The sequence below is a fragment of the Gymnoscopelus braueri genome (assembly GCF_963280865.1).
Source record: "Gymnoscopelus braueri genome assembly, chromosome: 21".
NCBI lineage: Eukaryota > Metazoa > Chordata > Actinopteri > Myctophiformes > Myctophidae > Gymnoscopelus > Gymnoscopelus braueri.
Window position 1 is genome coordinate 35069936 of NC_137623.1, and position 14357 is coordinate 35084292.

The window sequence follows — 14357 nt, forward strand, 5'->3', positions numbered from 1 at the left end:
TGTGTGTGGATCTACGGCGGGTGGTGGTGCTGGGGGAACCTACCTGGAGGGAGAGGGGTCATCCTGGCCCAGGCGAGACATGATGTTAATCAATGTGTTGATTCCTGGGGAGGGGGTTGGACACACATAATGAGCGGGACGGAGAGAGGGAGTGAGAGAAGACCGACAGAAAGAGGCAGAGATATACGTACAACTAAGTTAAAAGTATCAACCCAAATGGGACATCTGCTTTCCAGACAGTCTACAATGCATACATAACTGACTAAGATGAGCTCATATAGCTCGAAACTAAATGTCACTTATCAATGATCTTAGAGCAAAAGAGCAAAACCAAGTGGAAAGGGAAGCAGTTAGCAGATAGGAATGATTTAAAATGAGAAAACTAAATCAATGCAGCGATAACATTTTCTGAGATAGACTTTAAAGGAGTAGTTCACCCCAAGAATTACATATTTTCTGTCAATTACACACCCCATGAAGCCTTGAATTCATGGAGATCTTTTTAGTTTTTGTCGCATTCCTGAGACAATAATTTGATGACCGGGACATCGGTCAGTAGGAGACTCAGTAGAAGACTCTTTTGAGTCTTATCAAAGCCGGTCATCAAATTGTTGTCTTAGGAATGCGACAAAAACAAAAAAAGTAATCCTTCATGTGGTGTGTAATTGATAGAAAATACGTCATTTTTTGGGGGGTGAACTACTCCTTTAACAGACGGGCACGAGACAAACATTTGGACCTACCCTTCTTCCTCATGTACATGTGGTGAACTTTCCTGTCCCCGTACTTGGGCTGGCGGATGCCACAGTTGGACAGTGAGTTGCGGGCGTGGTCAGGGTTCATGCCGAAGTTCAGGTGGTGGCTGGGGTGAGTCATGGCCAGCTGGAGCAGGTGTGGAAAGGAGCAGGGAGGGTAGATTGAGATGATGTTTGGAGGTGGGTTCAAAAAGAGAAGCAGCAACGGTCGGTATTTATTGGGTTTGGACAGACAAAATATACACTACATTAACCCTTTAAGACCGGGAACGCATCTGTGTGTCATTTTTAGACTTCTTTGGCTATTCAAAAATAGCAGATATACAATAGATATATTTGAAAATGGGAGATCTACAATAACGCGGCACTCGGTGCCGCGCTATTGTAGATCTGCAATTTTTTTTTGCAAATCTTTGAATATATATGTAACATTTTTAACTCAAATCTTTCCTTCTGGGGGGTTCCTGGAAGGGCATATTTTGAGATGGGGGTTCGCGGCCAAATACATATAATTTTGGGGGTCCTTGACATTAAAAAAGTTTGAGAACCAATGAAATTATAGCAACATAGGTTTTTTTTTCAAAAGAACTGTTAGGATTTAGAAGACATTTGTAGAATCCCCAGAAGCAAAGATTTGCACATAATGTTCGCGATTTTTCAAAAATAGCAGATCTACAAGCTCATGGCGCGGCACTCGCCGCGCCATGAGCTTGTAGATCTGCTATTTTTGAATAGCCCAAAGAAATCTTAAAATGACACACCGATGCGTTCCCGGTCTTAATGGGTTAAAATAACATGTTCCCAGGAACGTTTGCATGAACGATGACCAGTGTGATAATGGACATTGAAGTTTGTTACGCATCCCATGCCTCCACGTCTGTCTCTTTTAATCAAACTACAGCTGACTACAGTCAATCATATCATTTTAAGGGTCCTTGACATGAAAAAGTTTGAGAACCACTGATTATAGCAACATTTTCTTTAAAAAACAACAACTAGGATTTAGAAGACATTTGTAGAATCCCCCCAGAAGCAAAGATTTGAGTTAAAAATGTTCGCTTTAAAAATATATATATATATTCAAAGATTTGCTCACATTTTCAAGATTTTTCTAAAATAGCAGATCTACAAGCTCATAGCGCGGCACTCGGTGCCGCGCTATGAGCTGGTATATCTGCTATTTTTGAATAGCCAAAGAAATAAAAAAAAAGACAGATTCTTTCCCGGTCTTAATCGGTTAAAGTGAGGACCTCAAAATAAAGAAACGCTGGTTTATTCCTCACCTTGTTGTCAGGGAATAACAGGGAACATTTAAATAAAATAAAAAAACATAACGGCAGTATGAGTGTGGTTTAATGCCAGAAGCGTTAAAGCCTTTCAGGGCTTCACTCCGGCTAAAAAGACATGCAAGTGTCTAAGGACAAAAGAGAAGGGGGATAAGGAGGAGATATCGCGAATGAGAAATTAGCCTCAAGGAAATGTATGAACCGATGTTCCAGCTCAATTTTCAAAGAGGACAAAACTGCTGTGCCTAGAAAGTCAGCATCGACTGAACATCCTCGGCTGGGAAAGAAAAGGGGGGAGAGAGAGGAAGGGAAGAAGAGATGACAGTCAGTGAGATATGTCAAGCCTCTATCAATCTTGCATTAGAGAGAATGTTAATCTCAGCAACAAAAAAAAGCCGGGGAAAAAAAAAAGAGAAGAAAACTCTAGAGAACAATTTCTTTGCTGTGCTTGCTTTTCAAAATGCTTGTCTCTCCTGTCAGGCAACTTCAAATCAATTTCAAGCTCCGATGAGATATACTTGTAAGATGTTAACAGAGAGGTTTTCAATATTTATAGCCACTCGGGAGGGATGTGAATCTTTGTAGTCTCGAACTGAGACGACGACAAATTCAACAGCAGCTCTACTTTTTATTCTTTTGCTGGGCTTAACCCATTAAGACCTGAGGCCGATTCTAAAAATGTTTTAAATCCTTTTTTTTTTTTTTTACATGAAAAATATGAAAATATAAAAAGAAATATATATATATATAAAATATATAAAAAATACAAAAAACAAAAATATCTCAAAATATGTTGTTCCAGAGATCCCCAAAAGCAAAGATTTGAGTTACAAATGTTCGCTTTAAAAATACATATATATTCAAAGATTTGCACAAATTTTTTTAATAGCCCTAAGAAATCAAAAAAATTACACAAAGATGCGTTCCCGGTCTAAATAGGTTAAGAGGAACAGCATTGTTATCTCTTTCAAGTGAGGGGGGGGGGGGGTCAGGGTGGAGGAAAGTAAAGAAACAAAGAAAAAAGAAATACGTGTTTGATATTAGTCCATGAGCCAAGACCCCACATTTAACAAATCAGTACCATCTGGGCTGGGCAAATGCTAGTTGTGATTGTTTTTAATGTATTCCTATACATCCCCCTAGATTGTTTTTATATGAGAGACCTTGCTGACTGGTAGCTTATTTGTGTTTTTTCACCTCTTAAAGTAATGGAGTGTCGGGAAAGCGCCTTCCCTGGAAATCATCTTTATTTCATTATATCCTCTCCCTGGGGTGTGTCTGCAGTATTCGCAACCCATAGACACTTGTAATATGTCATGTTTGAAGTAATTTGTCTAATACCAGGGTTCCTACACATTTTCCATTTTAAAATTCCGTATTTTCCCAGACTGAAATTTCCATAATTCTCTATAGATTTGTCACACCATATTTGACATCGGAGCACAAATAGCTATGTTTATGTAATTACATGCTTTTAAAATTCCAACGGTTAATTTATGTTCCATTCTGACTAGTTAGGCTATGCTAATATGTCTACAAGCTCTCAATACATCACAATGCGACACATTGTGAGCTCTTTAAAATTTGCCTATAATGTTCATGTCCAAATACAGACAGGCAGGGTGAATAGAATAGAAATGGAAAGAAGTGATATATTGTTGTTCTCCCCATTAATGTAATATATGTTATAAATAAGGGAAAATGAGGATTAAAAAATAATTAAATGTTTGCACCTTCTGTGCAGTCTCATTTATTAACTGTGTTCATGGACATGACGATGCATGCAGGCTGCAGCCATAAAATTATGGTTTCCGTATGCATGAAAGATAGTTAACTTTGATAACTACATCACGCGTAACTCATAAATGTCCAGGCATGCTTTTGTCACAATATTATTTGTGATGCTATATACCATATATTTCACGGCAATCGGACACTGCATTCATGATTTGAGGCATTTTGTTCCAAAAATGTGTTTTGCTAAATTATACCTGCTGGTGGCGCTATAACAGGCCAATGTGAAAAGGGTGGCATTTCTTCCTCAGCCTAGTGGGAATATGCGTGCAAAATGTCACTGAAATTGCAAGCTGCGTTCATGATTTGAGGCATTTTGTTCAAAACTAACCAATCCTGCTAACTTTGGAGGCCAATCTTAGGCAATCAGAATGGAATATGGGAAATCGGACAGATCTGTGTTGATCACAAGACTATAGAGATACTGTGTACCAATTGGTGTGATGTTTGGACAAAATCTGTAGGAGTAATATAAAAAAAAAAGTTTTGCACAAATCGGCCTCCTGGTGGCGCTATAACAGGCCAATCTGAAAATTCAGGCCTGAATTGGCATCCAGGGAGTGTGTGTGCCCAGTTTCGCAGTGACCGGGCCAACGGTGCCGGAGATTAGCTGGTCACAGACAGAAGGACACACGGACGGACGGACGGACGGACAGACACACGGACAGGGTGCAAAACATACTCAGACAATTACAAACTCCCAATTACTCATAATGCCATATACAGTACAACTCAACTGCTCTACCTGGTGGTTGAATTCGGAACGAAACCACGCGCTGGACGTGTGACGTGTGTGATGCAAAGGCTTTGACAATGAAAAGGGTCAAACTCACTGGCCAACCACTGTGCCAGCAATCATAAAGCATTTTACAATGGCATTTTCCAAAGAATATTCAAAGAAGAGACACTGATAAAACAAATAAAAAAACAAAGACCATAATCAGTACATAATAACTACAGAACATCAACAAGTGCAGTCCTCTGTGTGTGTGTTATATATGTTTTGCTTCTCCTTCAACGTAGCACATTTCTGATCCGTGTGCTACATCATGCAATCCAGCTTTCTCATAAACGTGCCTCGACGCCAACCTCTGCAATTAGAGAACATTACTTTTTCAAAATCATAAATGAAGTGGTTTTCATATGATTGCTGCAAGACCAATTATGTGTACATAATAGTCTTTTGAACCCATGACATTTTACCACACCTGTGGTATCTCGTCTCCACTGCTCTTAACTCATTCACTGCCACTGACGTAAAAAAAATATTTATTTCCAATTACCAATTCTGCCACGGATGAAAAAAACGTAATTTTCTATTTATTTGATTTTATAAAGGATCACGCTGGTCTTCATCTCTCGTAGTGACATATCATTGTAACACACCTGGATACGGAAATAACGTCAATCGAAGATTTCCGTTTCCGTCTCTCCCCTTGAAACAGCCTTTTCGCGGCTTGACTTTTTTCTCTCGCCGTGCTCAGTCAGACGCGTTGTTTTCAAACTTCTATTACTGGAGAATGGATTGTCACGGATTGAATATTTGTTCTCTGGGCCACTCACACACCTACAGAATCAGAATCAGTTTTATTGTCACATCACAGGTTTACAAGGTAAAGAAGTGGGTGAAATTCGTTTTTGTACATCGTTCCCATCGCAACGTTAATTTCCATAGAAAGAAGAGGGGGGGGGGGGAGAAGAAGAGGGGTGGGGGGCAAGTGGGAAGGAGATCAAAACAAGAGAGCAACAGAAGGCCAGACAAGTTATCTACATATTTACAAAGTACCTGAGATAATAAAAAACTAAGGTGCCTGAGCATAGCAGCAATGTATGTATACTGTGCATGTTATACTTATACTGTGCATGATATACATATGGACGTTAAGGTGCTTAGAGAAAAAAGAGCACAATAAAAAAAGACCAAAAAAAAAGTGAGTGCGTTATACATGGGATTAAGGTGCAAAAGGTCAGTGCGTGTCCACCTAGGGTGGACTGACCCTAGTATAATCCGCAAGTAGCTCCATGAGGGAGTGCAGCAAAAAAGTCATTTGTACCTGGTGTAGTCCACAGGTGTGTCCGAGGGGGAGCTAAGTCCAAGTCATTGTCCCTGGTATAATCCACAGGTGTGTTCAGGAAGAGCCAGAAAGGTTTTGCACCGCAAAAAGAGCAGCACCTTTCTTTGGTCTTGCACCGAAAAAGGGGTGTACATTTTCTGTGGCGAGCTGAAAACGTAAGTGAACCGTCCAATTTTGTCAATAAATGGTGTGTTTACACAGGGCTGCATGAGAAGGACTCCGAGCCGATCGGAATGTTTGTTTTCGGGGCGACGTGCACGGATAGCCTTTGCGTTTACAAACAATTGGACTTGCGATCATAATGAATATAATTTTTTTGTGACCTGTACCAGAAATGTATCTGGCAGTGAATGAGTTAAAGGATCCGGACTAAAATAACATATAGGTCTATTTGCAGAATTGCCCCTGTCGTCCAGCTTCCCCATCAGTCCTCATAGCATAGAGCGGAGCACATAAGCATATCACTACTTAAGCTATTTGTTGCAGTCAAAAGTGTTTTTTAACTGGCCCGGCCCATGGACTATATGACACACGCCAAAATTGAGCAATCGTCAGTGCTGTGTTGACCGTGTGTACATTTGTTAATACTACAGACAGTCCCCACTCCCTCATTGTGCCATGTCAGACACAAGTCATTGATTGCCTGCGACATAGTGCCCCCGACTACAGCATCAGACTTTATTTCATTTTTTGTATTAAGTATCAAGCAAACTCGTCATGTTATATAATGTGTTAATTGTGTTGGTCTATTCGCAAAAAAACACTGCACTGCAGGCACTTCAATTAAGGTGAAACAACTGATGACAACAGCACCGCCGCCACCGGCAACAACATTGTAGGTGTCATTTACTCTTTCTTGGAAGAGGATTGGCTCCGGTAAAAAAAAATAAAGGTCTTTACTGTTGACATAATGACCACATAAAGTATGGAGGTATTTGGGCTCACTGATCACTCAACACTGACTCGGCTGCTGCTGCTTAACGGCCTTTGGCAAAAACATGGGGCGAGGTGGTGGGTAAACATGATTGCTCAGAGGAGAACTGGCAGGGGGGGGTGGGGGGGGCAATGATGCTTTGACAGGAGAGAGCATCGCTCATCCTGTTTCGCTGAGTGGTCTGCCAGGGAAAAAATAAAAATAAAGTGAAGAGAAAAAGAACCCTGCTGCCGATTGGCTGGCACCCCGTCCCCGTGTTCAAGGATGTCATTATCGTGTATTGCATTGTCTAATATACAGCTCAGGTAAAAACTTGGGGGGACAGTATGAGAGAGAGAGAGAGAGAATGTTTGGTCAACTGGTTGACCAATGCTGTAACCTGTTCACTCAGTCAGTCAGCGACATTAACCACTTAAAGGGATATTTCACTTTCAAAACAAATTTGGGTCATTTTATCGTCTACTCAGGCTTTTGGGAGCACCCCGGACAGTTTTTAAGTTGCTCGATTCAGTATTTCAATATTTTGATATACATTTTATCAGACACGCCCCCTTCCTATACAAACCCATCGTAACTTCAAACTCCATTTTAACCATGTTAGATTCATCTAAAACACCCGTCCTTGGTTCTGGTGACTGATATTGTCCTTCTAATACGTGAGGAGACCTTGTTTTTTCTATTACTTTTTTTTCATATTTTTGGGGGAAAATGAAAACAAAAAAAAATTAGATATGAAAAAGCACGGCCCCCTCACGTATTAGGAGGGCAGGATGAGTCACCAGAACCAAGGACGCGTGTTTTTGATGAATCTAACATGTTAAAAATGGAGTTTGAAGTTATAATGGGGTTGTATAGGAAGGGGGTGTGTCTGATAAAATGAATATCAAATATCTAAATACTGAATCAAGCAACTTGTCTGGGGGGCTCACAAAAGCCTGAGTAGACGATAAAATGACCAAAAGTTTATTTGAAAGTGAAATATCCCTTTAATGGTCCGCTCACTCTACAAGCTTGCAACACGTAGTGAGCTTGTAGATCTGCAATTGTTGGCGAATTCTAGGGTTGAAGCGGTTCGATGGGGAGTTAGGGGTGCCGCGGTTAACCGCCGGTAAACGGTGACTTTGCACTACCGCAGTTCTGAAAAATCCTTACCGCCCCAGGCCTATACTGGCATCCCACCCACACACATTAACATCCCTCCTCCAGTCTGCAGGGAATAACATAAATAAATAAACGCTACAACACACACACACACACACACACACACGCACACACACACACAAACACACAGCAAACTAAGATATCCGGATCGGAGCCGAGGCCTCAAGACTTGTACAGTTAAATAATTGAGGCCCCTCTGTGAAGGCCCTGGCGTTGCTTTCAGCACGGCTCAATGGGAGGCAGCGGGAGGTCCGTGGGATTGATGGGGGCAGTGATGCAGGTGGAGATTCACCCACTCCAGCCACAGTTAAAGATTCAAAACCGCTTGGATGAAAGGAAGGAGCCTTTCATCCAAGCGGTTTTGAATCTTTTAACGGGCATGCTCTCAGAGGAGGACCTTCAAAGAGCTCCAGAGCTCCAAGGTGGGCAGACAACAGAAGGGAGGAGAGGCAGGCAGCAACAGACAGCACAAAGAAGTGGAAGAAGGAGATGAAGAAGAAGTAGCTCTCATGTTTTGGGGTCCTCATCCTTTGCCTTAGTGTGAGCAAGAGGCAGAACGCTGGGATACAGAGCAGGACTTTTTTTTCTCCTTCCTCGGATCAAAGACAATGAGACAAACACGAACAATGATGAAACCCTGAACAAGACCTCAGTCTGTACGCCTACGGTATTATCTATACATCAATCAATCAAACTTTTTATTATGACAAAGAAAAACATAGAAAAGTCCTCTGAACCAGTCCGGGTTGCCTAGCCAGGGCTCGCAAATTTGGAAGGGAGTCAAAAGCCGATTGAAATGGTATCTGAAAAAATCTGACTGATACATCTTGATCACATGACGAATCACACCGATTTGTGCGAGTTATGGACAAAATGTGTATGAGTAGTAGAAAAAAGTGTATTTTGAAGAATATGCTCTTGGGGTTAAGTGTCTTTTTTTTTTTTACTTTAAATGTTTAGCTCTGGCCAATTGCCTAAGATGTAATCCTGGGCGCTACTCCCACTCTGCCAGCCTGGGTAGAGCTCCAAACTGAGCCCATGCTTCCTTCAATGCATGAGGAGCTAGCAAGCCGCTTCTTATCACCTGACAAAGGGGAGTTTCCCCGGAAGGACGTAGCGCGTGGAAGTAACACGTTATTCCACCCAGTTCCTTTCCCTTCCATCAGGCACCCCGGCTGACCAGGGGGAGGCAGTATAGAGACCTGGATTACTGCATGTTTTTTTGTGAGGGCACCTACCCTATACACGAATCCACGGAGCGCTGCCCTGGGCGCAGCCATTGCTGCGGTGTCAATGCTCCGCGGACGCGACACCGCAGCAATGGCCTCCTACAGGCAGCTACAGGCAGCGCGTCTGTGGATTCGTCTATAGGGGTAGATCAAGACACTTAGGGTTAAGTGTCTTGATCAGGGCCACTTTGACATGGGCGGAGCAGAAAGCAAACCGGTGACCTTCTTACTATCAGACGGCATCCCTACCAACTACAATACGGACACGATGAAAGGGCCAATCCATGTGTTAGTGGAGGACCGTCCCTCGCTGCACGGGGTCAAAGCCTTCTCTGTTGGCTTTATGACATAAATCAGTCAGCAGAACAAGAGGCCCATCGCTGATCAACATGTGCAAGTCAGACACCCATTACATATTTCAACACAAATTATGTTTGTGTGCATGCATGTGCATGCAGACAAACACCTACTGTAAGCACACACGCTACACAACATGGCCTGAGCAAAACGTACAGCACCCCCCACCTCTTGTTAACTATGTACACGCGAGACAACGCATTGATTTCTAATGTATCAGGTTATGACAGCTCTTCGATACTGCTGCAGGCGGCCACAGGGCTTCTATGTATGTATTGCTGCTGCCTGCTGCAAACCTGACAACAGGACAGGAGAGAAGAGAAAGGATGTTGATGTTTCCTGCTCTCTCGCTCATGTTGTTAACGCTGCCTCCCTGCCATGGCAACTCAGGAGTGGGCTGAGACACTCTTTTGCAGCGCACAGAGAGAACTCAGCTGGTGTGTGTGCATGCCGGATGGTATACAGTACGTGCGTGTGCGTGTCCAACCCGATCGCCAATAATTTAGAATACATTAAACGGAGTGGTCATTCTGTGCATAGACAACTGGAAAACCCGTAAATCCGTGCAGAGCCGCCTCGTACATATGCACAGATTTTCGGGGTTTCTAGGCTACTATGCACGGAATGACGTGCACTGGATCCAAGCAATGTACACTAAATTCTTGGAGATCAGGCTGGTGTGTCAGATTGGTATAGGTGTGAATCTAGGTGGTGTCCATGAGTAGCACATTTGGGATGGCTGGAGCCTGGGAGTTGAGGCGGCAGGTGGATGGGACTCACCTTCTGTCATGTCCACCATGTTGCGCGGTTCTGTGACTTTGTAGCACACTTGCCATGTGAACGCTAGTCTACGTCGTCATCAGTCTCATGACCTGCGTCACATCGCCGCTCTGTTTTTCCACCCGCTATTTCCTTCGCTGTACTGTCCATTAAAGCAGCTATGCCTGAAGCGAAGGATCTTTCCATGCCAATTCAAAAAACCCTCTGAACACTTCTATGCAGCAATCAAGTTCCTTAACACATTAAATGCCAATCGCGTAGATCTACGCGAACCTATTTAAAGCCGCAGCGTGCCAATCGCGTAGATCTACGCGAACCGCCGATTCCCATTGAAATTTCCCCAGGTGCACTTTCCGATTTTTTTTGATCCATTTCCGTTTCCGGTTTGAAGACAGGAAACGGAATTATTCGGGTTCCGTTTTTTTCGATCGTATCCGCTTCCTGTCTGGGATCCTGTTTAAAACTCGATTTTCTCGGTTGTTGTTTTTCTCCTTGCTGATCACTGTTTAGCGTTGATCCGCTGTATCTTCAAGATGGCGGCTCGGATTTGGAAACTGTTTTCGCTGGCCGTTTCACACAGATCCGCTGTGTGTTTAGAACCAAATGAACGCGCACTTTTAACTTATTTAGCGAGGTCTGTGGCGACATGAAAAAAACTAAAAAACAACAATAAAACGCTGGCACTGGTGAGTACATTATGAGATTAAACTCTGGCATGGAATGTGTTAATGGGAAGCATGTGTATGTGAGAGGGGGGCGGGCAGATGTTTCAACAGATATGGGGAGGCTGGAGACGCAGGAGAGTGTTGAAGTTGCACCGGTATTTGACAAAACACGAACACTCTCGGCACGGTGCAAGGCCGTAAAACTGGCCTCACGCCGCGCTGTTACTTACTAGACGTGGACAGTGCCGTTGCCTTACCTGCAGGAGGCAGCGTTCCTTGAAGACGTAGCCGATGAGCGCGTCCAGATGCATCAGACACTGGTGGTAACGGATGTGGTGGGTGAGCACAGGAAGCATCATGGCGTGCTGTGAGAAGGCGAGGGAGGGGAAAGAAAAGTAATAGATGGGTGAAAGCACCAGAAAGCAATAGAAAGAGAGAACAAGAGAAAATTGATTGCCAAAGATAAGAGGACAGGAGTGGCAGGCAGGGAGAGACAGCATGTTTTTGCGGGGACAGAGTGAGGCACAGATGGTGAAAGACAGGGAGATGGAGAGGGATTGGGAGAGAGGGAAAATCTATCAGCCAGTCATTATTTATTAAGTATGTGTGCTGCCACAGAGAGATGAAATAATCAAAAAAAACTGTGGAGGGCCCTGATGGAGAGGACGGGGGAATTCACATGTGGACACGGACAGTGTAATGGAAGCCCATGGACATGTTGACACACATACGTTTGGACAAACAGTGACAAGCCTATGTGTTTCCTGTCACTCTCACTTTTTTTTTTCTTCCTCCTCTCCCTGATTCCTTCAGATTGGATACAGAATGGATGGCCAGTGGATTTGTGAGTGATTATATATACACACTGGATCTATGGAATCTATGAAATATAATGAAAACGAATGTAATCTTGTCATGTCTGTGGGATGAAGTAATGAGGGGCAGGGTGACGGGCTGAAACTGTTGAGTCCATTTCCACAGCTTGTGTCACATTTTGATTCCCCAGTGTGCAAAAAGTGATGCAACTCCTGGAAAGATCAAAAGATGACTTTCTGACTGTAGCTGTGCCATGAGTGGCGCGCGCGCGCACACACACACACACACACACACACACACACACACACACACACACACACACACACACACACACACACACACACACACACACACACACACACACACACACACACACACACACACACACACACACACACACACACACACACACACACACACACACACACACACACACACACACACACACACACAATGTGTGTGCTTGCAGGCATGCAAATTGATATGCATGTATGCTACAATGCATGTGTGCACGCAAATGCTTAATGTAAAGTGTGTGTATGTGCAAGTGTACATGCATAATACTGTATGTATAGCTGTGTGTACACAAGTATGTTGTCATGTGTTCCATATGGCAGGTGTGTGTGTATGTGTGTATGTGTGTGTGTGTGTGTGTGTGTGTGTGTGTGTGTGTTACCTGACAGACATCAGAGCGGATGCCAGTCTTCCAGAAGCCCTGGCTGCTGAGCTCCACCGTCACCTCGCGGCGCATCGTGTTCTTCTGACGGATCTTTTGAAGAGCTTCCTGCCAAAACAAACCCGGCCAGTCAATTACTGCTTACGTGGAGGATCCTACTGACCACGTCTAGGTGTCTGAATCACTAGCCATTGTTCCAACATGTATTTTAGGCTCTCTCCCTCTCATACTTTGTCCCGGTGATGATGTGCAGGCAACCCAGTTCCATGTTGTGCTGTCCCGCCTACTACATTTATATTATAAGGTATGTGTGTTGATTTTTTTCCATAAAGCAGTTTTTGTTTTATATGCTGCTAAAATACATGCTGAACAGAAGATGGGTCAGCTCCATTACCGTCCAACGTAAGTACAGATCATACATTGTTTATTATGCTATAATAATAAATGTATACAAATATATATTTAAAAAATCAAGGCATTAACGTTTTTGCTATATCGAAAACAGCGACACCACTGTATCGTATCAAACGGTGTATTTCATGAAACTATATCTATATTATTTAAACATAGCTTCACTCCCTCTCTCTCTCTTGGTGCAACGGGACGGAAATTCTGCTGTCTAGTCATCACGCATCAACACAGATGTTACGTTTGAGCAGGACTCATGTTGGCCAACAGTACCTATGGCTGAGGCATGTAACCGGCCCAGGTAGTTTCACAACCCACACTGGAAATAACAATATTTAAAAATGAATGGAAAATGGAAAAAGTACTCAAATGTTTTACTTAAGTAAAAGTATCAATACTGCAATGTAGAAGCATTCTGTTACAAGTAAAAGTCCGGAATTAAAATTTTACTTGAGTAAAAGTACAAAAGTATTGGTATCAAAATGTACTTAAAGTACCAAAAGTAAAAGTACTAAAATGTTTGAAAATAGCAGATCTACAAGCTCACAACGCGTTGCCATGCGACGCGTTGTGAGCTTGTAGATCGGCTATTTTCAAATAGCATATAAAATACGGCTAAAGTGGTTAATGTATGTTTTATAATATAATAATTTATATCTGAAAAGTAACTAAAGTTTTCAAATGATTGTAGTGGAGTAAAAGTGCAATATTTGTCTCCAAAATGTAGTGGAGTAGAAGTAAAAGTATTGGAAATTGGAAAAACTCAAGTAAAGTACAAATACCTCAAAAATGTACCTCAGTACAGTACTTAAGTAAATGTACTTAGTTACTTTCCACCACTGTCCATGTCCCGATCTATAGATGTTGACTAAGTGGTAATGTTATATAAATAAATGTTACATTGTTGAGACGGTGCCGTCCGAGATGGCAAGCACTGTGGACAGAATATGTTATCACCCGTTTTGAAATTGCACATCGAGCGCTCACCCGTCCCTGACCTATATATGACGTACAAGACCCCCCTCCCCCCCCCACCCCACCCAGTAGGTCTGCTGGCTCATACGTACGTCAGCTGGGCCGTGAAACTGCCTTGGGACGTAACTCAGCGTGCCTCTCTCTCCATCGCTCTCCAAAAGACCTTTGGTCTTTTTTCTCAAATAACCCTCTCCAATAATAATGTATAAAGTATAAAGAAAGTGAAACTCTATACATAGTTATTCAATTAAATCGGCAACCATACAGAACAACAACAAGCATACAATATGTTGCGATGATACATTTCTGTCTGCTGTCATCTCTCCTGCTTGTAAAATACTTAACACACAAACCCACAGGGCACAAGCCACATACACATGAGGGACACATAAGCGCAGTTAATGCACGGACACTGCTTTTCTTCTGCTCCGTGTTAATTAAATGTA

At 42.8% G+C, this 14357-nt stretch overlaps 1 protein-coding gene across 2 annotated transcripts in view; it reads right to left on the reverse strand.

Moving 5' to 3' along the window:
• The window catches only part of drosha (drosha ribonuclease III), a 137180-nt gene that overhangs the window by 74328 nt on the left and 48495 nt on the right, over positions 1 to 14357 (reverse strand). For both annotated transcript variants that reach the window (XM_080417844.1, XM_080417843.1), the window contains exons 17-20: positions 12529 to 12636; positions 11294 to 11401; positions 744 to 882; positions 44 to 104 (exon numbers count right to left, since the gene is read on the reverse strand). In XM_080417844.1, the coding sequence (XP_080273970.1) occupies positions 44 to 104; positions 744 to 882; positions 11294 to 11401; positions 12529 to 12636 (416 nt within the window). The remainder of the gene's footprint in view (positions 1 to 43; positions 105 to 743; positions 883 to 11293; positions 11402 to 12528; positions 12637 to 14357) is intronic.